Below are 25,863 nucleotides of genomic sequence, written 5' to 3'. Positions count from 1 at the left end.
TAGAAGGAGGAAGTTTTGGTGAAAGAGATTAGAGTTGTTAAAAAAAAATTGTGGGATTAATACAGTGATTATAAGTGATTAAAATTAAATTTAAAATTATCTACCATATTTGTCCATTTGAACGTAAGCTAATCATGAATGAATTTTGATTCATTTTAGTTGGAGTATAATTTTAAGAATCTACTTTAAGTTGATCCTGTTTAACCTGATCTGGGCCTTTTCTTCCACCTCCGGTTTTTTATACGTATCCCAGGCTAACTGTCTTTCATTTTCAGTAGCAGCTGATTCTGAGTTTATTCCACTCACCAGCCCTCACTTCCTTATCCACCCTGCTCAATGTTTAAGCTGAGCTTCATACTGTCTGGAAGCCAGCCTTTTGCTACCTCTGCTTTCACTTCTCATATGAGGGTCCAAGAACCTCCTTTTCCCCTTTCTTGGCTCTTACTTCCTCCTGTTGTCTTGATTATGTATGTTCTGTTTGTGATCTAGAATCTTCATTTGTCAATTATGTGTCTTCTGTATCTTTTGCCTTCTTATCCCCCTTTATCTATAATTCCAGTAGTGGTAATAGATCGTATGGGCATTCAGGCACTGTCATAAGCAGTTTATTGAACATTTTCTTCATCTCTACAGCAACCCTAGGAAGTAGATACAGGCAATACTCACTTTTGCATGGTTCCACTATGTACAGATTTCCCTTACACAGTTTAGTTAAATAATACCAGTCCTCCAGGACTTCTTGGTGGCTCATTCAGTTGAGCATCCAACTCTTGATAGCAGCTCAGGTTATGATCTGTGAGAAGGTTGTGAGATGGAGAAAGAACAAATTTGCTGGGCAGCCCCGGTGGCGCAGCAGTTTGGCACGCCTGCAGCCTGGGGTGTGGTCCTGGAGACCCTGGATCGAGTCCCAGGTTGGGTTCCCTGCATGGAGCCTGCTTCTCCCTCTGCCTGTGTCTCTGCCTCTCTCTCTGTGTCTATGAATGGATAAATAAAATCTTAAAAAAAAAACAAAAACAAATTTGCTAACAAAGATGGAAGTGCAGCAAAACAACAAAAAGGGATAAGCCTGGAATTTAAATTTGAATATAATGTAAACTAAGTTATAGGAGAAATAGCTGACTGGAAATGTTGACACTACTGCTGAGGGATGCAGCTGTTTAAACAGGCAACTCTTGGTTTCAGCTCAGGCCCTGATCTTGGGGTCGTGAGATTGAGCCCCATGTGGGGCTCAGTGCAGTCTGCTGGAGATTCTCTCCCTCTGCCCTCCCCCACACTCTTGCACATACTTTCTCTCTCAAATAAATACGTAGAAAAATCTAAAATAATAATTTAAAAAACCCTCCCTCTCCTTCTGCCCTTTCCCTTTCCCCAACCCCCCTTAAGAAGTCTTTTTTGTTTTGTTTTGTTTTGTTTTGTTTTTGTTTAAATAAAGAGATTCTAGATGGGCAGTCAGAGGGACTTAGTGAAGGCAGAGTTACTGACAAAGTTACTGGAGGAAAGTGGCTGAGACGAAGAGTGATGGTGTCCAAGACAGGGTGGTGTGTTCAAAACCTTTACACTAAAGGAACTCTTGGAGATATTTCGTGACATTGAAAGTGCAAAGGATAAGATGTTGGAAACTGATCCAAATTTAGAAGCGGTAGGACAATTTGCCAGGGGCAGAAGAGATGCATTATCTGTATCCTAAGTTAAATGCTGAAGAAGGCATGTGGTATTCAGAAACTTTGTGTAGTTCTCTTACAAAGAAAAAACACTAATTCTCATTGTTTATAATGTTGTAAGTAACGGTGTATTAAATATTAATTGTACTATTTTTTCATTTCTCTATATATTTATACTTAGTAGTAAAGGAGATTTTAACATTTTGTCAAAAAATGTGAAAGGTCACAGGGTAATCATAATTTTCCAATTAAGTTTACTTTGCAGTGTTAGAGCTTGTATGGTTGTTTTTATGGACCTGTACTACTGTGCAAAGAGAGGATTATCTGTATCATCTGTTTTACAGTTGTGGAAACTGAGGCCTGTTTAGTGGCAAAACTGCAGTTTCTGTCTGTGTGACTTCTAATTTTATGATCCTATTCTTTGCTATTTTACTGCTACCCATCTACGCACATGAAGACAGTTTCTTTAATAGGCCCATGATTTCTCCTCCTGGTCACAGACCAGATTCTTCAAAGATTATTCTTGTTCTGTTATCCTTGAAATCTGTCTTTTGCATCTCCCACAAAGTTGCTCCTTCTCATTCCCTCCTTATCAGCTACACTGGCTTCCTTGACTTTATAGGATTGTTTTGTTTTGTTTCTTTTTTAAAGATTTATTTATTTATTCATGAGAGACACACAGAGAGGCAGAGACACAGACTGAAGGAGAAGCAGGCCTTCTGCAAGGAGTGTGATGTGGGACTGGATCCCGGATCCTGGGATCACGCTCTGAGCCAAAGGCAGACACCCCACCGCAGAGCCACCCAGGCGTCCCTACAGGATTGTTTTTGTGTGCATCTGCCCTGGGTCCTTTGAGTTGGTGCTCCCTCTCTTTGGAACTTTTTTTAAAGAGCCAGATTGCTCCTGTGCTTCCTTTTTTAAGACTCCTCAAGTGGTGCCTTTTCATTGAAGTCTGACTTGATTCCCGTATTTATTTATTTATCTATCTATCTATCCATTCATTCATTCATTCATGATGTTAATGATTTTATTTATTTTTTTAATTTCTTTTTTTATTGGGGTTCAATTTGCCAACATATAGCCTAAAACCCAGTGCTCATCCCACCAAGTGCCCCCCTCAGTGCCCATAACCCAGTCACCCCAACCCCCCGCCCCGCCAAGTGCCCCCCTCAGTGCCCATAACCCAGTCACCCCAACCCCCCCCCCACTCACTTCCCCTTCCACTACCCCTTGTTCATTTCCCCGAGTTAGGTGTCTCTCATGTTTTGTCACCCTCACTGAGAGTTTCATTTTCTTTCCCTTCCCTTTATTCCCTTTCACTAATTTTTATATTCCCCAAATGAATGAGACCATATAATGTTTGTCCTTTTCCTGTTGACTAATTTCACTCAGCATAATACCCTCCAGGTCCCTCCACGTCAGAGCAAATAGTGGGTATTTGTCATTTCTAATGGCTGAGTAATATTCCATTGTATACATAGAACACATCTTCTGTATCTATTCATCTTTCGATGGACACCGAGGATGAGCACTGGGTCTTATGCTCTATGTGGGCAAATTGAACTCCGATCCCCGTATTTTAAATTATATATTGTATCCCCATTCTCCTTGTCCTTTCCATCACTGCTGTTCTCTCTCACAAGTACTTTTGTTTCACAGCTTGATTGTGTTTATCATCTTCCCCTCTCATTAGAATGTAAGCTCTCTGGAGGCAGGGATTTTTGTCTGGTTAGTTAGTTTTTTAAAAAAGATTTTATTTATTTATTTTAGAGAGAGGGAGAAAGATAGCATCTCTGCAGGGGGAGCAGCAGAGGGAGAGGGACAAGCTGACTTTACGTTTAATCCCCTGATCCTGAGATCAAGACCTGAGCTGAAATCAGGAGTTAAACTCTTTACCACCTGAGCCATCTGAGCACCCCTGGTTAGTTCATTTCTATCCCAAATGGTTAGAATGGTGCCTGGCTCCTAGAAGATATTCAGTAAACATTTGTTATTAAAAGGCATTAATTAATGCTCTTAAAGGTGGTCGTTGAACAGATAGATGCTCACGAAACACAATGAAGACCTTTTTCTCTGTCTTCTCTTCTAATTTTACCTAATAATTTCTGCCAACCTTGTATTGTTTCCTAGGGCAAGCTGACGAAAGGCATTTTAGATGTTTTACCTTGGTTGTCCCTCATGGCAAAGTACTGCCTGTACTTTGGAGAAGAAAAAACAGACCATGAAGTCTAGTCACATAGCTAGTAAGTGGAAAAGCCAAAATTTAGGCTTATCTCAAACTCCAAGGCCTGTGCTCTTTGAAGTCACTGCATTTGATACTCTTTAGGTCTTTATTGAGCCATAATTCACATTCCATAATATTCACTCTTTTAAAATGTACAGTTCAGTGGTTTTTAATATATTTACAAGGTTGTGCAGCCATTCACTACTATGTAACTCCAGAACATTTTCATTACTCCAGAAAGAAACCCCATACCTAATAGCATTTAGTCCTCACTCTTTCTTTTTGCCCCACCTGCTGGCAACCACTAATCTGGGTTTTGTCTCTCTCTGGATTTACTTATTTTAGACATTACACATCAATGGAATAATACAATATGTGGCCTTTTGTAACTGCCTTCTTTCACATAGTATATGCTCAGAATATTCATTCATGTTGTAGCATGTATCAGTACTTAATTCCTTTTTATGGTTAACTGTCATATGGATAATACCACATTTTCTTTATCCATTCATTAGTAGATGAATGTTTTGGTTGTTCTCACATTTCAGCTATTGTGAATAGTGCTGCTATGAACATTTATGTATAAGTTTTTGTGTAGACCTACATTTTCAGTGTTTTAGGAATATACCTAGGAGTGGAATTGCTGGATCATACTGTAACTTTACATTTAACCTTTTGAGGACCTACTAGAGTGTTTTCAAAGTCACTGCACCATTTCACATTCCCACCAATGGAGTATGACATTTCCAGTTTCCACACATTTCTCACCAGCATTTATTATTATCTTTGATTTTAGCCTTCTCAGTAGACCTGAAGTGATACTGTGATTTTTGTTATACATTGCCTTTATGACTGATGAGACTGAGCATTTTTTCATGTGCTTATTAGCTGTTCATATATCATCTTTGGAGAGATACCTGTAATACCTTTGCTTATTTTAAATTGGACTGTCTTTTTATTTAGTCATATGGGTTCTTTTTATATTGTATCTGCTAGATTTTTATTTTATAGACCGTTTTCAGAAATTTTCTTCTGTTGATCTTTTCACTTTCTGGTGGTGTCTTTTAAAGCACAAAAATTTCAGATTTTGATGATGCTGTTTTATCTAGTTTTTCTTCTATTATTTATCCTTTTGGTGTCCTAGCTTAGAAACTGTTGCCTGTTCAGAGGCCATGAAGAAATATGTTAATGTTTTCTTCTAAGTGTTAATAATTGTAGCTCTTAAATTTAAGTTTAGATCTGCTTTGAAACTATATGGTGTGAGGTAGAGGTCCAAGTTCATTCTTTTGCGTGTGGAAATCCATTGTCCCAGTACTGTTTGTTTGAAAGACTGTTTTTTTCCTATTGAATGGTCTTGGCAGCCTTGTTGAAAATTCATTGACTGTATTTCTGGAATCTCAGTTCTTTTCTTTTGATCTGTATGTATGCATTTGATTTTTTTTGTCACCTTGGTTCTCTTTGTTTCTTTTTTCAGAAAAGGAAGTCTTTGTCCTCTGCTCCTAATTTCACAGTCTGAGGGGCTACCTTTTACCCCCTCCCCTTTTAAATCTTCATACAGTGCTCTTGCCCTTTTCTCTAACTACAACCCTAGCTTGAAACCTTTAAGTCACCTTTGATGCTTTCTTTTTCTTCACTCTTTATTATGAAAGGTTGTTAAATCATTTGACGCCTATCTTTATAATCTATTACTATTCTTTCCTGGGCTCTCACTTTGGCTTCTGACCCATCTGTGTGGTCAGATTTATTTTATGTGCTTTTGTTGGGTTAATCCTGTGTATCTGTGACTTTGACTTCCCTCTTTGGCTCAGGAATTCTTTGTACTTTTTGTCCATGGCTTTTCCATCCCCATCTTCTCTTTCTATACATGTCCTTCACATCCCAGTTAGACTGGAGGGTTCCACCTCCAAATATGCCTTATTATTATGTATCTCGACTTGATAAGTGGTTCTAACAGCATAAACATTGGCATTACAAATCCTGGCTCTTCCACTTACTGTCTTACCTGATAGTGTGATTAAGTTAGTTAGCCTTTCTAAGGTTTAGTTGTCTCATTGGTATAGATGGGCTAATACCATCTACTTTTGGGGTGATTTATAGGATTAAATAAAATATGTAGAGTGGATATATAATAAATGTTGGATATTATGTTGCTGTTCCTTTTGCTTGAGATGCTAACTTCCTTAATACTAATGCCAGAAATCCTTCCCATCCTTTGAGAGCATAGCCTGTTTCAGAGTACCATGTTTCCCATAAAAACTGTTGCTGGCATTTCACTTCTTCCTCAGGCTGGTTGTTAGTGCTTTCTCCTTTGAAATTCTGTGTACTTTCATGTCTTTCTTATAGCTTTTGCATAAAAATGCCACATAATTTCTGTATGATCATGTTCTTTTTCTGGATTATAAACTACTTGAAAGCAGAGATAGTCCTGTTCAGCTATGTATCCCTAGCAGATTTATTTATTTTTTAATTTTAACCTTTTTTTTTTTTTTTATGATAGTCACACACACAAAGAGAGAGAGAGAGAGAGAGGCAGAGAGGCAGAGACATAGGCAGAGGGAGAAGCAGGCTCCATGCACCGGGAGCCCGACATGGGATTCGATCCCGGGTCTCCAGGATCGCGCCCTGGGCCAAAGGCAGGCGCCAAACTGCTGCACCACCCAGGGATCCCTAATTTTAACTTTTATTTTTAAAGATTTTATTTATTCACAAGAAGAGGCAGAGGCACAGGCAGAGGGAGAAGCAGGCTCCCTGCAGGGAGCCCGATGCGGGACTCCAGAACCCTGGGATCAAAACCGGAGTGGAAGGCAGATGCTCAACCACTGAGCCACCCAGGTGCCCCGAGATGTTTGCCTTAATCAGGCTTTAATTGCTTATCTGTCTTCTGCCCCCACCTTTACAGTTCCATGAGGACATGGGCTGTGTCCTGTGTGTTGTATCACTGACACCTAATTCAGACTTTGATACCAATGGATGCAATAAATATATGAATAAATGAATTCAGTCTTTTAAAGTATCATACAATAATATTTTCAGTGTTATGTATCCATATAATCATTGCCATATGTCTTTATCTTTCTATGTCTGTATCTTAGGTCTAGGAAAATTTTTTAACTCTGAAATTCTTCATTGTGAGTTATATCTGACTTGACATAGGTAGAAATTATCTTTACTCTTTTTTTTTTTTAATCTTTACTCTTAATACTATATGGGGCTTCTGAGCCCAATTAGTACATGAATTTGAGACTGAATTCAACCTTTCCCACCCTAAGCTCAAATTCTGCAGCTAAATTTGATAGCTAGGAGAAATCTGGTAGGACTGTTCAGAAGTCACTAGGCTTCTTGGGAGAGTTTAATTTTAGTGGAAGAACTGAGTGAATGGCCTTTAGGCTTTAATCTTGAGTGGACACATTCAGCCAAGGGAGGGAGTAATTATTTTTCCAGGAATCCAAACGTAGTCATCATATAGGTACTGTATAACTGTATACTGTATAACTGCTGGAACACAGTTCTGGCCCTCCATTTTTTGCTACAAGAAAAGAGGGCCAGTAGGCACTCAAAATGATTATTAATAGAAATGAATGACAAAAAGTGTAAGGTGAGATCCCTGGGTGGCTCGGTGGTTTAGCTCCTGCCTTTGGCCCAGGGTGCGATCCTGGAGTCCCGGGATCAAGTCCCACGTCGGGCTCCTGGCATGGAGCCTGCTTCTCCCTCTGCCTGTGTCTCTGCCTCTCTCTCTCTCTCTCTGTGTCTATCATAAATAAATAAATAAATCTTAAAAAAAAACAAGTTATTTTACAAGTGTCTAAGAAGCGTTATAAATAAATTCTTAGTATTGTTGAATTTAGGATTGTATAATCTCATATTCCTAATAACTATAGTAAAATGTATATGTTTTTGGTGTAACTTTTTAAATTATGGATATAATACATATTCATTATGGAAAATAGTTTTATAAGTACAGAATAATGTAAAGAGATTGTAACCTAGTAGAACTGTTATTTGCCTTTGGATTCCTGTCTTCTTTTTTTTTTTAAAAACACATTGCATAGATTTTTTTTGTTTTCTTTATGCTTACAGTTTCTTTTTTTTTTTTATGCTTACAGTTTCATCATAATTATTTTTAAAGATCTTATTTATTTATTCATGAGAGAGACACAGAGAGAGGCAGAGACAACACAGGCAGAGGGAGAAGCAGGCTCCATGCAGGGAGCCTGACGTGGGACTCCATCCCTTGATGCTGGTTCTCCAGGATCACACCTTGGGCTGTAGGCGGTGCTAAACCGCTGCACCACCGGGGCTGCCCAGTTTCATCATAAATTTTAACATTTTTTCATATATAGTCTGATATTTGCATAATAGTCAATTGTAGGATATTACATAATTTACTTAACTAGATTGTTATTGTTGAGCATTTGAGCTGTTGTCATTGTCTTACTATGAGGAAAATGAATTAGTCATTGATTCAGCTTTGTCTTTTCATATGCCAGTAAGCCTTTGCCTTTCTCAAGGTAGTTAATGAAGTGTGGAGGTCCTACCTATTGGTTGCTGTATTTCTGTATCATTTTGTGGATGTGAGGGTAGATCACATTAGATCCATTCCCCCCCCCCCCGAAATCTTTTTCCCCCCGTAGGAGGCCCCCCCCACTTAGGAGACTTAAAGCTCTTTTTTGAAAGGAGTGTTTTTAAGTCTCTTTATATATATATCACCAAATCACTTTCCAGATACTGTTTTCACCAGCAGTATATGAGAGTGCTTTTCTTAGTGACCTGTAAAACAAACAAAAGAAAACACAATAAAAATGAGAGCCCTTAAATTAAATTCTGTGCATGAACTATACAAAGTTTGAATTATTATTTTTGACGAAGACCACTTATTTAGTTCATTACTGATGAGTTTGTTTTTTTATGCTGTAAAACAGGTGATTTGATGAAGACTGCAGCCGGAGAGTTTGCAGATGATCCCTGTTCTTCTGTGAAGCGTGGCAACATGGTTCGGGCAGCTCGAGCTTTGCTCTCTGCTGTTACCCGGCTGCTTATTTTGGCTGACATGGCAGATGTCTACAAATTACTTGTTCAGCTGAAAGTTGTAAGTATAGGCCTGTCTCTGTAATTTTGTCCTTTGCATCACAGTGAGGCTGCTGCTGGCCATAGTTAATTCAGCATTCCTTAGAGTTTGTTTTGTTTTGAACTTGGTTTACCTAAGTGGACCAGGAATGTTTTCCTTTAGTTTCCATTTTCTGTTCCCCTCTAAGTACACCTCAGACTGGCTGTGCTATCAGCTTATGCAGCCTTGATTTTAATGAAGAACTTGTAGCAAAGGTACTGTTTTGACTCTTTCCTTCTGCACTAGTGATTAAGCATTTTCTTGTTCTAGAGTTAAGAAGCCAAGATATGTTAAATTGTAACATTTTAGATAGAAGTCAATATAATGTTTCCATGTAGGAGGTGATCAAATATTTGAGGGCCTTGGAAACTGAAGAAAAAGTTTAGATTGCTATCTGAGTAGCTGTTAAAAGGAATAAAATAGTATAGATCTTTTTTTAGACACAGATTTGTATTGTTTAGAATTTTTCTTATTTAGGGGTATGTTTTATAGGTGGAAGAAGGTATCTTGAAACTGAGGAATGCTGGCACTGAACAAGACTTAGGAATACAGTATAAAGCCCTAAAACCTGAAGTGGATAAGCTGAACATTATGGCAGCCAAAAGACAACAGGTACAATCATGATTTGGGGCATATATTAAGGTTGTTTATATTATTATCTGGTAGGAAAAATCGATTTTACTTAAGTTTTCTGAAGGTAACAGTACCTCCCTCTGCCAGTATAGTTCCATTGAAACATATAATTTATGAAGTATCCTTTTAGTATTGTTAATAAAACTGTAATTAAGTTTCATTCATGTTATACCCCTGTTTTAATTCTCATGGAAATTTTACTTTAAATAGCTTGGCAATTTGCAATTGTGTCTAGAGAGGTGATAGATAAGGTCTTTGTTATGTGCTTTCAAGGATTAATTTGAGTTGGTGGTAGAGTTAAATTCAGATTTTTAAAAACCTTAAGCCAGTTGAAAATTATTAGAATTACTTGCTTATCAGAAACTAACCCCATCCCTTCTCCCCATATTTGGCCACTTTTTAAGTATTTCTTATTAAGCATCTTTTTAAAAAAGATTTTATTTTACTTTATTTTTTATTTATTTTATTTTATTTATTTTAGATTTTATTTTATTTTAGATTTATTTATTCGGGGGGGGGGGAGAGAGAGAGAGAGAGAGAGAGGCAGAGATACAGGCAGAGTGAAGAAGCAGGCTCCATGCAGGAAGCCTGATGTGGGACTCGATCCTGGGACTCCAGGATCATGCCCTGGGCCGAAGGCAGGTGCCAAACCACTGAACCACCCAGGGATCCCCAGATTTGATTTGTTCATTTATTCATGAGAGACCGAGAGAGAGAGAGGCAGAGGGAGCCTGATGCAGGACTCTATCCCAGGACCCCAGGATCACGACCTGAGCCAAAGGCAGACACTTAACCTCTGAGCCACCCAGGTGCCCCTTTTAAGCATCCTTAGTAGTTTCCATAGTATTACGAATTTGTGTTGTGTGGCATGTGGATCATTGTTCTTATTTTTCCAAGCTTTGCTAACCCTTTGGCATTTTGGCACCTAGGGTGCTTTGAAGTCTTCTTTGTGCCCATTCTGTTGGATGTGGTATGCGCTGTAGGGGAGATGCACTTGTCACCATCCAGTTTATTAAAACTTCCATAGGTCTTTTATTTTTAATTTTTAAAAAGATTCTGTTTATTTATTTGAGAGGGAGAGTGTGCACTCGCATGCACAGGCAATGGGGAAGGGCAGAGGGACAAACAGGCTCTCCACTGACCTGGGAGCCTGATTGGGGTGGGGGGGGAGCGGGGCTCCATGCGGAACCCCAATCCCAGAACCCTGGGATCATGCATGACCTGAGCCAAGGCAGATGCTTAACTGACTGAGCCACCCAGGCACCCAGAACTTCCGTAGTTCTGATCAAGCTCATACTTCTTCATAAAGCCTTGAAAAGATCTATTCTTGTTCGCTGATACCTCTATCAGTAAGGATATTTCATGCTACAGTTCACAGAAAACCCAGCTCCAAAACTGCTTGAACAGTGGGAGATTTATTTTCTCACTAATTAGAAGTTCGATTTAGATGTGACTTTGAGGGGTTAAGATGAAATGTTTTGTGCGGTATTATCAAGGATCCAGGTATTTGACATTTTCCATTTGCTGTGTTCAGTGTGCCTAGTACTGGATGTTAATAGAAACTCTAGGCTGTGTCCAGCAAGAAAAAAAGAACCATTTCTTCTATGTATCTTTTTTTAGAAGCAAATGATCTAGAAGCCCATAACAGATTTGCTCTAAATCTAAATTGTGTAACATACTCATTCTGTACTAATCATTAGTGAGAGGACAGAGGGACCCCCGACAAGAGCTCTGATAGGCATAAGGAAAATGAAGTCAGTACTGTACATGTCCAGTGTCTGCAGTCCTCAGCTTTGGAGTCTTCTTAGTAACTTTCATTTAGTTATATTGAAGTAGTGGAAAAACTTTACCCTACAGGATTGAGAAGATTAAATAATATATGTAAAGTATTTAATAAGATTATTGACTATATTTTAAGGTTAGGTTGTGAGCAGACAGGATCTGCACATATGAGATCCTGGTTTTACATTTCTATTACTTAATATTACACATGATAATACAGCTAGATTTGATGTGTTGCCTGAGTAATTTAGTTCTTGCAGGCTTAGTGTGTTTTTATCACTTATCCCTGCATTGGCTTCTGTTTTCATCACATAAATTGCAAGTTTTTTTCTTTTTACTGGGCCTGATCGGTTCTAAGAACTTGTTTAATAGTAAGATAATTCTGTAAATATAGCACACTGGCCCAATTATGTTCACAGTTTATTTTACTTAATGTTTTTGACCTAAATTCTCATTTGAATACGTAAAGTAAATATGTATTTAAAAAATAAAGTTTGATGAATAGTCCTACTGTCTTAAAACCTAGTATGATTTTGGTTTTTGAAGCTTATTATTTGAGGAAAATGAGAACATTTGCACTGATAAGATATTGGCTGTCTTTGCAAAAATGGTAGAATAAGTAAATTGATGATGTTCTTGAAATAGAACACAATGATAGTTGAGACTTTTGGAAAAGCTTACTGAAAAGTAATACTTGCCTGTCTTTTTTATTCTGTATGCCAAAATACATGAAGAGTTCCTTGAACATAATCCCTGATGTACTTAAAAAAAAAAAATAACCAACACTGAATTTCATGTATTTCTGAAATAAGATGTATTTAAAATCTTGAAGTTATTACTTAACATGCTGGGTATTCTTATTTATTCTTATTTATCCCTCCATATCTCTTTGTCACCCTTGTTCATCCAGTTCTCTGCCCCAGAAACCTAATTTGTCTGGACTATATCCAGGGCTCCTTTGCCCTCAAGGTCCTGGTTGGGTTTGGCCAGTGGGAGCATCAGTAGGGATCAGAGGAGATAGAAGAGCAAGGCCTGGGATTCATTCCCCTGGTTCCCACCTTGCTTGTTGATCTGGGTGGCTAAAAGTCAAAGCTCCTGTCAGGTGATATTCTCCACACACCTTGCTCCCTGGATTCTGGTGACTGCTCCCTCCCTGTCTCATCTGGCCTAAGTGTCTTAACAGCCTCGTGGTTTCCCTGTACTTTCCCCATACCTTTATAGCATAGTTGTCTTGTTTTTATAGTATATCCTGGTCATTTATAGTTTTCCTTGGGCCTAATTCTTAAACCTTTGGCCTTAACCCTCTGCAGTAGAGTCTGAGTTGGCTGGCTGTGGGCTCCTTTGTGCCTCCTGATCATAAAATACTCTTTTGTAGGTTGTGGGTCTTGGTGTGTATTCCTGTAAAGTAATGCTTTCTTTGGGAATTAAATGTCTGCCTACTCATTTTACCCTAAGATCCCAGCCTGGTGGAAACTTCATTCTCCCTTTTGGATATTGCCCACTGGTCTCCTTCAGTAATTGTAACATTTTTTCACATTTTTTCACAGTGTGTTTTCTGGCAGGATTCCTGTACTGCTGTGTGCTTAGTCCTTTAGACTGTTTTTGCCTTTTACTTTTTCTTCTTTCCTCAGGCATTGTATGTAATAATTTACCTTCTCATGGAGACTCTTACCTTTGCAGATAGCCCATAGTCCAAAAAATGAGTATTTACTAAAGAGCGATATTTGGGTGTGATGTATATACTGGCTTCTTTATTTTTATTATTTTTAAAAGATTTTATTTATTTAAGAGAGTGACAGAGCATGAGTAGGGGGGAAGAGGGAGAGAGAGAAGCAGACAACCTACTGAGTGTGGAGCCTGAGGTGGGGTTCCATCCCAGGACCCTGGAATTATGACCTGAGCCACAGGCAACCACTTAACCAACTGAGCCACCCAGGTGCCCCTTTAGCTGCCCTTGTATCATTTAAGCAGTAAGCACCCATTGAGGAAATGCTAACCCTCATAAGATCTTTAGGCTCTTTGAAATTTATCTGTTTCTCCTTAAGGTTTTTCTGGGGCATGGTCTGGTGGTGGTAATAAGGATGTTGCTGAAAATAATAATGAATAACTCTAAAAAGGTGTTTTCTGTGTGCTAAAAACTGTTATAAACTCTTTGTGAATACAGACTCATTTAATCTTCACAAAGTAATATAAAGTAGATACTAAAATTGATCATTTTTATAGATGAAAGAACTGTAGCACAGGGAGGTTAAAATTTGGCAAGGTCATTAATGTAGTCAGGTGGAGCCAGGTTTTAAACTCAGGCTGGAGACACCTGGGTGGCTCAGCGGTTGAGCGCCTTGCCTTTGGCCCAGGGCGTGATCCTGGAGTCCTGGGATCGAGTCCCACATTGGGCTCCCTGCATGGAGCCTGCTTCTCTTCTCTGCTTCTCTCTCTCTCTCTCTCATAAATAAAATCTTAAATAAATAAACAAACAAACAAACCCAGGCTGTCTGGCCCCAGGGGTAGGGATTTTTGTCTGTTTAAATTGCTGTTATAATTCCTAGTGCCTAGATCATTGCCCAGATGTGGTAGTGTTCACTAAATATTTAATGAAAAGCGAATAAGCCACTTTTTTCTACTGCAGATCCATCCTGGAATGGGATTCTAAGTTTGGTCCTAATCTGTTATTTTTTTGGGCTGGAGTATAATTTGCTCTCTAGAAGTGTTGAGTTTCCGTTAGGCTCTGGGGTCTCTTCCTGTAAGGGTAAAATAAATGGCAGAGGCATTGACCCTAGTTGCTGTGAGGACTGCCTTTGCAGTCAACTCTGTCTCTTCAGCCTGCTAGAGATGGAATACTTTGATGTTTACATTCCACCCACTCAGGTACATAGAGCTTGTTGAGATATTTGCTAAAAGTATAATGTTTCTTACCTAGTCTATGAACTCTGGCTTTCATGATTTCTTTTTCTTAAAATGTGAACAGACACAGTCGTAATGGATAGTAATGTGTGTGTTTTTAAAATATTTTATTGGGATCCCTGGGTGGCGCAGCGGTTTGGCGCCTGCCTTTGGCCCAGAGCGCGATCCTGGAGACCCGGGATCGAATCCCACGTCGGGCTCCTGGTGCATGGAGCCTGCTTCTCCCTCTGCCTCTGTCTCTGCCTCTCTCTCTCTCTCTCTGTGTGACTATCATAAATAAATGAAAATTAAAAAAAAAAAAAAAGATTTTATTTATTTGACAGAGTGTGAGCATGTGCACAAAAAGCAAGGGGGAGCTGCAGACAGAGGGAAAGGCAGAAGCAGGTACACACAGAGTGGGGAGCCTTATGCGGGGCTCCATCCCAGGACCCCAAGATCATGACCTAAGCCAAAGGCAGACTCTGAACCGACTGAGCCACCCAGGGCCCTAGTCATGTGTTTGAAGTGTAAATAATCAGGCTTGCTTGAGAAATGGTACCTGGTTTTGCCTATGGGCCCCTCTCCCCCTCAAAGATATATTTATTTGTTTGAGAAAGCATGAGTAGGAGTAGCCAAGGGAGAAGGAAAGAGAATCTCAAGCAGACTCTGTGCTGAGTGTGGAGCCTGACTCAGGGCTTGATTTTACAATCCTGAGATCACCACCTGAACTGAAACCAAGAGTCAGTAGTTAACCAACTGCATCACCCAAGCAGGCCCTTTCTTTTTAAGTATGATTGTTTAAATCCAAGATAAGGTATCTGATCACATGTGTGTATGGCTACGATTTTATATTGTTAAGAAGGAAAGGAGAGGAAACTTTTACTTGACTTTCTAGCTCTTGGGTAGAGAGAGTGCTATAGATTATTTAGAACTTAGCTTTTGTTTCTTGTTCACTGCCTGTTATGGTTAGTTCAAAAAGCATGTAGAAAGCAGTAATTTCTTTGTTTTCAGTTTGTTCCTGAGCCTGCTTAAAACATAATTGGATTTATGTATGTATGTATGTATGTATGTATGTATGTATTTATTTATTTACTCTTAAAAAAATTTCATTTATTTATTCATGAGAGACAGAGAGGGGGCGGGGTAGAGACATGGGCAGAGGGAGAAGCAGGCTCCATGCAGGGAGCCTGACCTGGGACTCCATCCCAGGTCTCCATGACCACGACTGGGGCCGAAGGCGGCGCTAAACTTCTGAGCCACCCCGGCTGCCCTAAAACATAATTGGATTGATAAAGTTTGGGAATCATGAAGGTTAAGGTAGATTAAGGGGCTCTAGTTTCATAAGTAATCTATTAAATTCCTCAGTAGCTCATTTTTTTCACCAATACAGATTACTTATCACCACTATGTAGATAGTAAATAGTGCCGTCTTGTGATAGTGTCCATTTTCCTATCTTAACAAAATCTAGTTTCTTTGTATCATGGCAAACATGGTTCTTAGAGAAAGCAGAACATGTTAGCAGTTAGGACAAATGATATTTATTTTTTTTAATTAATTTTTAAAAAAGATTTTATTTATTTAATCATGAGAGACACAGAGAGAGAGAGAAAGGCAGAAGCATAGGTAGAGTGAGAAGCAGGCTCCATGCAGGGAGCCCGATGTGGGACTCGATCCTAGGTCTCCAGGATCACGCCCTGGGCTGGAGGTGGTGTGAAGCCGCTGAGCTACCGGGGCTGCCCAAATGATGATATTTAGTTGTCATTTTCACCATAGATTAAGATACACTCCTCCCTCCCCAATTTGGTAAATAGTCTATCTGTCATGAATTTTGGTGTGGGTAAAATGTAGAAAATGCCACATGCATGTGTACCAGCTGCTTAAACATAATGGTTAGGTCACACCTTGAGTCTTGAGATGATCATCAATTCTCTAAATCCATGGGTTCCTGTTTCTGCATATTTTACCTAGTGTAGTTTTTAGAAAGGCAGAAGTTCTCATACACCAGGGCAGGCAGTGGCTTTGGGAAAGTCAAGTGTTGAGTAGTAATTGTGGCACTTACTAACTTCAGGTGACCAGAGGTTTCTTTGGTAACCTTTACAAGAGACTATACTGATCTAGGTTATAGATACCTAGGGAAGAATTCCAGAGCTAATTGCAAAGCATTTTATTAAATAGAGGACAATACAAGTACTTAGAGGCAAATGCCTTCCTAGAAGACTTTAAGGCCCTGAGGTGGTGGTGAGGGCAAAACATTTAGAATATGCCACACAGAACAGATGCAGCATCTGTTTAAACGTAATGGATAGCCTTGGCCCCCTGTCATAGCTTGAGTCTGTAAATAATCGCTGATTTTTTAAATCCACAGGGTCCTGTTTCTGAATATTTAGCCTAATGTACTGTGCTACAGGGCATTTGGAGTACTCTGAGCTATTACTTGCAAATTCAGATTCCAAATGAGAAAAGAATTCTAGGAGGAAAAGTAAGCTGTCATATTATACAAGGTTTGAATGAAGATGCAAACCTAAAATATATCGTGAGATGAAGGATCAGAAGAAAAAGAAGCCACTTAGGTGTCTCTAATGCTTAATTAGGAACTCATCTAAAAAAGATGAGCCATTAAATGGCTAAGTCAGACTTCAAATTGAGTTATTGACTTTGGCCTTTCTTAATTTTTTCTTAATGTTTACACATATAACACTCTTTTTAAAGACATTTAAGTTTGTAATGTAGGATTTAGTTGGTGCAATTAACATTGAAATTCTGTGTTCACACATAAAATAGAGCTGATCTGGTGGTCAGTTAGGATTGTCACTTCTATTTTTCTTTTGTGGTGGTAATCCACATTTACTAAAGACAAATGTTTCTCCCCCCATTCTGAACACTTTCAGTAACAATGGTACACCAGAAATATCCTCTTCCTATCTTGCTTGTCACTTATTTGGTATCACTTATTTGTCATTTAGTGTATCCATTCAGCCTACAAAGTATTGGAAATCATGCCAGGAACTTCAAATTTTTTAAACTGTGGATTATAATTATAGGGTAGAGGACAGTTTCACTTAAGACCACATGTATTAAAGAAAAAAAAAAAAGACCACATGTATATAGAGTATTACAGATGAAATAAAAAACTTTTGGATAAAAGTCATGGAGCACCTGAGCCTCAGCTTTATGCCTTAATGATGCATGTCCTAAGGCCATCTTTGGGATGAGGAAATGGGAGGGAAGGGGGGACAGAGTTGTGTACTTGAGAGAATAGCCTGCTATATCCTCACTTGGCTGATTTGTATAGTTCATGTACATCTGTGGTATCCCAGACCAAGTTTCACAAAACTCTTTCAGTGAACTTTTACAATTTAGTAAAAGAGAAATACTCAAACTAAATATTCCTTCTTTTAAATAGTCTCTGAATGATTTTTCTAATTTGGTTGGAATTGGTTGGATTAGTTGTGCTGAAGGTGTTACTCAGTTTTAAGTTTTACTTTTTAGTTAGTGCTGTGCTAGGTGCTTTAATGCTAGATGCATTATCCCATTTGATCCTCAGGACAATTAGGGAACTATATTTTTGCTCCTATTTTATAGAAGGTGAAACCAAGTATGGGGATTTTATTTTTTAGAGATTTTTAAAATTTTTAAGTAATTTCTACATCCAACATGGGGCTCAAACTTAAAAACCCAGAGATCAAAAGTCACATGCTCTACACTGAGCCAATCAGATGCTTCCTTGAGTAGGAGGATTTTTAAATAAGATCACAATAGCCAGGGAAAAGTAGAGCTGGAGATTCAAATTCAGATCTGTGTGGTTTGGTAATGTTTGAACTCTTACCTAATAACCCGTGCTACCTCCTTTGTTATGAAGCTAGACTCTTGATGAAACTATTGTGTCTAATTAGTAGCATTTCTCACTTTTCAGCATTTACTGACAAATGTTTTTATGATTACTTATTTTATAGGAACTGAAAGATGTGGGCCATCGTGATCAGATGGCTGCAGCCAGAGGAATCTTGCAGAAAAACGTTCCAATCCTCTATACTGCATCCCAGGCGTGCCTACAGCACCCTGATGTTGCAGCCTATAAGGCTAACAGAGACCTGATATATAAGCAGCTGCAGCAAGCGGTCACAGGCATTTCCAATGCAGCCCAAGCCACTGCATCAGATGATGCTTCCCAGCACCAGGGTGGAGGAGGAGGAGAACTGGCATATGCGCTCAATAATTTTGATGTAAGTTATACTTGGGAGGAAACTTCAGGTTCTTGACCATCGCCCAAAGTTAAGAGATTTCTAGGGAAATGTGATCATGGTTTCTTAAGAAAATTCATTTCCTACTTAGATTTGAGGCAATCTGTATGTCAAAAAGAAATTTTAGAAATCATCAGTCTACTTGATGTTGATTTGGCTTACAACATATTTTTTTCCCTCTTTTTGTTTTTCTTTTCTGTTGAACTTCTGAATTCCTTTATGAAAATTATGTTTCCCTTGGGGTCATTATCTGTTGAGAATATGAGTTTAGTTCATTTCACCCAAGATTTTAACCTTTTGGCAAATGTAAAGCTTTGGGAGATAGAGGCAGAGTGCATGGAGAGACTGTCCTCCAGGAGTTCACAGTCTAGTGGGTTTTTCCCAGACGTTTTAAGTGATGATGACAGAAGTATTGTCATGTTAATCTTACTTGTCTGCCTAGATGTAATTCTAAATGATTAAATTGTAGTAATATATAAAATTTAATCAGGTAGAAGCAAATTTGGGCATAAAGTACTCTCAGCATAATTTCATATAGTTATCTTTTATAGCTGATGCCCTGGATCTGTTCTGTATATATGTTCTCTGTATACTCTGCTATATATCAACTCTAATCTTAATTTTCTTGGTGGGTTTTTATTTTTTATTTTTTTATTTTCTATTTTTTTAAAAACTTCTACCCACAGTGCCTCATGGCTTCCAGTAGATGGCAGCAATTTAAGATTTCTTTTTTTAATTTTGTTTTCTTTTATACCAACTGTTGGGTTACTCTCTTTTTGGGGGGGAGGGGTTGACATAAGAGAAAATTGCCTTCCACGTGGCCAGCGTCTTTTCATAAGTAGGGATGCTTTGAAGCAGAGAATCTATATAATGGAGTGCATTTTGTTTTTAACAGTTTTCCTTGGCTTTATCTTTTCTTCTTTTGTCTCACCCTTTACTTTGGCTTGGGTAAAGGGTGATCATTGCAGATATACATGACTGATTTAAGACTTCATAAATCATAAAGATAATGTTAATTCTACAGACCCTGATGTTAGAACTGACTTTTTACCCTGAAGCCTTAAACCTTAAATGACTTTATAATAAACTCTTATGCTGCATTTTAAGATGTATTGACACTTTTACCCACCTCACCTCAAATTTGTCAGTCTTAGGTATGCCTCTTTGAAGGCATTTAGTATTACATTTTGCCCTAAACTTAAGTAGTAACTGTCAGAGACTACTTAACCTCTTGGGGCTAGAGTGAGACTTCATAAAATGAGGGGGTTGGACAAAACGATTACAGGCCCATTGGAGCTCAATGACTGTTTTAGGATTCTATGACCATTCATTCCTCAGTCCTGTTGGTCAGAAGGCATTTAGATTGAATTTTGAGCAGAGAATTCTTGTAATAACTTAATCTGGTAAGAAAAATGGTCAGCTAAAATGTAGGTTAATCATGAACTCAAAGCATTGAATGTTCAGTTTTGAAACTGAGGGTTGTTGGGAATGGAAAGAAGAAATGTATACTTAATGGAAAAGGGCAAGCTTTTTTTAAAGAAAAAACTTGGTATTTGAAATCAGTAAGAATAGTCCCTATAAAGAAAAATTGAAGGCAAAGTATTTGCACAGACATTTGCCAGTGTGAGGATAAATTGTATTAAATGGAAAAACTGGAGCAAGGCTGTCCCGGGGGTATTGATGTTTGACCTTGTACCTGAAGCCTGCTTGTGACCTGACCTCACTCATCACTGGTAAAGCTGGATTTAAGTGAAATCAGGGGAGTGAAGAGGAGACAGCAAGGATTTATTCTTACTGGGGCAGTTATATCTCACAGAATGGCTTTTTTGGGACGGATTGCCATCATCTCTTAAAGTTCACCTGGAAGTCTTTAAGTGAAGAGAGCCCCTAATTTAGATATAACAGGATAAATATGAGACTGCATTGTTTTAAAAATATGATATGTGTAAGATGAGGAAAATAGACTAGAATTGATTAAATGCATTCCGTTCTGAAACTTAAAGGATAGAAATCAGTGTTGTGGTTTTTTTTGCTGTGTGTGAAACAGTTCTGCTAATGTCGTTTTTATACTCTATATAGAAAAGAGAACTAACTTCTTTTCCTTGCAATTCTCATGTGATAACTTTACTCCTACTGTATAGGCTGACATGAGATGTTCAGATTCAGTAGTGTGAACATTATTTTTATGCTGACGTATTTGTGTTTGCATATGTGATATATCTTACCGAGGCCCCATTCAGGTGGATAATACTACTTCCAGTGCCTTCTTTGAGAAGTGATCTACCATAGGCAAAATTGTGCAGCTGTCGTCTACCAAGATGTATAACTTTCTTTTTAGGCATTGGAATTTTCGTATTAAATCTTAATATTCATCATCAACACTATGGTCACCTTCTTTTGTAATGGAGGGAACAGAGATTAACCTTAAGATTCAATAACATTTTCTCTGCAGAAACAAATCATTGTGGACCCCTTGAGCTTCAGCGAGGAGCGCTTTAGACCTTCCCTGGAGGAACGTCTAGAAAGTATCATTAGTGGGGCCGCCCTGATGGCTGACTCATCTTGCACACGTGATGACCGGCGTGAGAGAATTGTGGCAGAGTGTAATGCTGTCCGTCAGGCCCTGCAGGACCTGCTCTCAGAATACATGGGCAATGTGAGTATCAGAACTTTTCTTTGAAGTGAGAGTTTTCTGTAACAAATGCTGAATCTGCAATGTTTTAACTAAAAGTGGCAAATATGCTCTTTGTTCCTTGATTTTTAGGATGGGGCAAAATTTTCAAGGATTGTATGAAAAAGGGGCTTTCTATGTTCCCCTTTCTTCCCAGCTTTTTATACTGAAAAATTTTAAACTTGTAAAAACCTTACAATGTGTACCCATCTACTTTTTTTTTTTTTTTAAAGATTTTATTTATTTATTCATGAGAGACAGAGAGAGGCAGAGACACAGGCAGAGGGAGAAGTAGGCTGCATGCGGGGAGCTCGATGTGGGGGACTCCATCTCAGATTTTGAGGATCATGCCCTGGGCTGAAGGTGGCGCTAATCCGCTGAGCCACCCAGACTGCCCCCATCTATTCTTTATCTAGATTCACCAGTTAACACTTAGATACATGTGCACATTTGTGTGTACACATGAATGGTGTATTTGTATACATATATACATAACCTCTTTTTCCATTAAACATTTGGTTGTTAGTTGCAGACATTGTGTTGCTTCAATTCTAAATACTTCAGCACCCATGTCCTAAGGATAATGACGTTCAGTATCCCTAAAATTTCATTATCACATGTAGGCATCCATCTAATTTTGGGCAGAAGGGAATGCTGAAAATATTTATAGTTGGTAGTTTTTTTCATGAACCATATAGAATGTCAAAAGAGGTAATTACCAACTAGAGCTATATTAGGCAGACTGAGTAGTGATTTTGAATTTTTAAGGTTTGTGTTTAAACACCAGTCCTTTAAAAACTTTTTTTTCTGTAAATGTTACTGCACTTGTTGATTTTTATCTTTCGTCATTACCTTCCTTTTTCTTTCCCTAATACTTCTGCCATTCCAGTTATTTAATACTTAGAGTTACTGTAATTTAGACCTTGTACCTAATATTTACTGTCACAGTAAAGGAGTACGTTAAATAAAATTTATATTAAATTATTTTAAAGGGAAGAGAACAATACAAACTAGTTCTCATTAGTGATTTTTGTCTCTTTAATGCTCTTCAGGGAAAGGTGTTAGTACTTTCTCATTTATTCATTTGTCATACATCGTATTCACATATAAGCCTGTGTAAGTGAGTATAATGGTGAGTCATGATGGAATTCCTAGGGTGAAGATGAACGCCTTAGTGTGTTTATCTTTTTTCTACCATATTGTGAAATTAGTGAAGCATATTGAATTTCTTTAAGCCATAGCCATATTTTGATCATATGCAGTCTACCTCAGAAAATTGCGATTAGAGGCTTAGTTAAATCAAATGGAAAAAGCAGTTGATAAGTCAGAGTGAAAATATGGGGCACATTTAAAAATCCGTACCTAAGCTTGAAAATCAGAAAATATAAAAAATGGATAATTTGAAGAATGGTTCATGATCTCAGAGTTTTAAACAGGGAAGCAAAAGGACTCAGGGTATGTGTGTGGGTCAGTTATCTGCTATCACATATAGTACTGGAGTAGTATAAATATAAAAAATGTAGTTATGAGTAGAAAATCTCTTTGGTTGGGAAGGATATGTGATAAATTTCTTCATATTGTTCTATAGGAGAGCTTCCTAACCATTTTGCATTTGAGAGCTTCTTAATGATCTCTTGAGTCTTAGGGTTGGTTGGGTCTTGGCCTAGTCATCACTGGTCATTAGTAACCTTCTGGCTTCTTTCAGAGTGTCATACAAATACTGTTTTGAGTTTGTGGCACAGATGTAAAGTTAAGGTAGGAAGCATTCATTTATACTTGAAGAGATGGAGACCATAACACCACTCTTATGTATCATTTATTATGTAAAAAAGCTAGAACAAAGATCTTTGTCTGAAATTTAAAGATTATGGTGGAGGTTTTGAAAGAAATTATCTTGAGATTCAGAATATATTATATATTTTATCTTATTTTTTAAAGATTTTATTTATTCATGAGAGACACAGAGAGGCAGAGTTACAGACAGAGGGAGAAGCAGGCTCCCTGTGGGGAGCCCGATGTGGGACTCCATCCCAGGACCCCAGGATCACGCCCTGAGCTGAAGGCAGGCATTCAACCACTGAGCCACGCAGGCATCCCTAGATGATATTTTAGAAGATGGTCTCTGGATCTTTCTTAAAGATAAAAATATTTAGTTCCCTTGTATTGACTCACGTAATGCTGAACAAGTTAGATGCTGTCAAAAATGATAGAATGAAGATAAAGCCAGGGAGGAGGGCAATGAAGCATGCTTGAAAGCTTAGAATATTATAGGGTCTGCAAGAAGCAGAAGCAACTAAGGTTAGATTTTTGCTCATTTAGGAAGCTTTCAAAAGCATTTAGAACCTTTAATGACAACCAGAACTTAACCAGCAGTGTTTGCCTATTGCTGATTTCATAACTGAGTATGTATCAGATGCAAAGTAGAGTGCTGGGCACTGAGTAAGAGTAGGAATGAGGCAGTGATCTTTTTTCTAATACAGGATCTCTACAGAGTATTTATGGGGCGTGCCATCATACTACTAAAATGCCATGGGGATTGCATGGACGATGAGGTTATTTCTAGCTGGGAAACCTGAGGCATCTTTAGAGAGGATTTATTTTACCTTTTTTTTTTTTTTAAGATTTATTTATTCATGAGAGACACCGAGTGAGAGAGATTGAGAGAGAGAGAGAGAGAGAGAGAGAGGTATAGACACAGGCAGAGGGAGAAGCAGGCTCTATGCAGGGAGCCTGACATGGGACTCGATCCCGGGACTCCAGGATTACAACCTGGCCGAAGGCCGGTGCTAAACCGCTGAGTCACACGAGCTGCCCTGTTTTACATTCTTTAGGGTCAGCTCTACCTTGATTTTTAAGAAATGGCTCACTTTAAGTTTTGATTATTTCTCTTAAAGTTATACAAAAAATTATGTGGAAAATTAAGACAATCTGGTGTAATTAAAATTGGTTCAGTACATGGAACTTTTTTTTTTTTTTAAAAGATTTATTTATTCATGAGAGACAGAGACACAGGCTGAGGGAGAAGCAGGCTCCCTGCAGGGAGCCGGATATGGGACTCCATCCCAGAACCCCAGGATCACACCCTGAGCCTAATGCTGCTCAACCGCTGAGCCACCCAGGCATCCCTGTCTGCTTTTGCTGTATAGATCAGTTTGCAGTTTCTGGAGTTTCATATAAATTTAATAATTCAGTATGTACTCCTTCAGTCTGGTTCTTTACTGTTACATCATTATCTTGAGATTCATCCATGATGTTGCCTTTTTTTTTTTTTTTTTAAGATTTTATTTATTTATTCATGTGAGATAGAGAAAGAGAGAGAGAGGCACAGAGACATAGGCAGAGGGAGAAGCCAAGTCCATGTAGAGAGCCTGACGTGGGACTCGATCCTGGATCCTGGGATCACACCCTAAGCTGAAGGCAGATGCTCAACCACTGAGCCACCCTCTTCCAACGTCTTTAAAACCTAACCTGCTCTTGTTCAAGGCCCACATTTTTTCCCCTCCATCTGTTTGCTGAAGGCTATTTGAAACTGCACCATCCTGCTTTATTCCTTTGCTGTTTGAAGTTTTTTGTTTTTTTTTTTTTATATAGGTAGGCTCTGCTTCTCTCTCTCTTTTTTTTTATGATGGTCACACAGAGAGAGAGAGAGAGAGAGGCAGAGACACAGGCAGAGGGAGAAGCAGGCTCCATGCACCGGGAGCCCGATGTGGGATTCGATCCCGGGTCTCCAGGATCGCGCCCTGGGCCAAAGGCAGGCGCCAAACCGCTGCGCCACCCAGGGATCCCCTGTTTGAAGTTTTGTATCTAAGTTTTGACTTCCTTGAATTGTTACTCAATTATATTTTCTTTATTCTTATAATTTTACAACTATGTTTAAGCTTGTAAAAGACAGGAACTGGGGTGCCTGGATTGGATGGGTGTGGAGTCTACTTAAAATATTCTTTCTTGAGAGACCTAACTGTGGGAAATGAACAAGGGGTAGTGGAAAGGGAGGTGGGGGGGGTTGGGGTGACTGGGTGACGGGCACTGAGGGGGGCACTTGATGGGTGTTATACTATATGTTGGCAAATTGAACTAATAAAAAAATTTAAAAATACATTAAAAAATTTTCTTTCTCCCTTGCTCTTTGCCCCTCCCCTCTCCCCTCTAAAATGAATAAATGATGAGTTATTTAAAAAATATTTTCAGGGGCTGGTATAATACTAGAAAAGATATTCTGTAAGTGATTGCTTTATAGACTAACTCATGCTGACTTTGGATGAATAAAACGAACCATGCATATTCATGGTGCTGGGATATTAGTGGAAAGAAAAAGATGCTTGCTGCCTCACATTCTAGAAGGTTATAGGCAACGATGCCATGGGCAGTTTACCACTACTTCTGCCCATCTCTCAGTGTAGGATGACATTTGTAGAAAAATTTAAACCACTTATTCTGAAATAAGCAGTGTGGGAAATGGTGTCCTAGGTTATAGTAGAGTTAAATTTCTTTCATCAGGTGAGAGCCAAACTGCCTTTTAAGAGGCTTCAAGGTCCAGGAGGCCAACAGCCTTAATGCTCCTGCTTGCATTGTGGTTTAGAGTTGGAGGTTACTCTGGGCTATATTGCTAACTTACTGTACTGAGAGCTAAGAGATATTGATGTTAAAAGTAATGCATTTGACCCCT

The 25,863-nt window shown here is 38.7% G+C and overlaps 1 protein-coding gene across 1 annotated transcript in view; it reads left to right on the top strand.

Annotated features, from left to right (window-relative positions):
* Positions 1–25,863, top strand: part of CTNNA1 (catenin alpha 1) — a 184,632-nt gene that overhangs the window by 50,572 nt on the left and 108,197 nt on the right. Inside the window, exons 4-7 of the mRNA XM_041760810.1 lie at positions 8,805–8,971; positions 9,482–9,601; positions 18,239–18,508; positions 20,979–21,182. Of these exons, the coding sequence (XP_041616744.1) occupies positions 8,805–8,971; positions 9,482–9,601; positions 18,239–18,508; positions 20,979–21,182 (761 nt within the window). The remainder of the gene's footprint in view (positions 1–8,804; positions 8,972–9,481; positions 9,602–18,238; positions 18,509–20,978; positions 21,183–25,863) is intronic.

Source organism: Vulpes lagopus, chromosome 7 (assembly GCF_018345385.1).
Source record: "Vulpes lagopus strain Blue_001 chromosome 7, ASM1834538v1, whole genome shotgun sequence".
NCBI classification, from domain to species: domain Eukaryota; kingdom Metazoa; phylum Chordata; class Mammalia; order Carnivora; family Canidae; genus Vulpes; species Vulpes lagopus.
The sequence above is the reverse complement of the archived record's forward strand: the minus strand, read 5'-3'. Positions and strand labels throughout refer to the sequence as shown.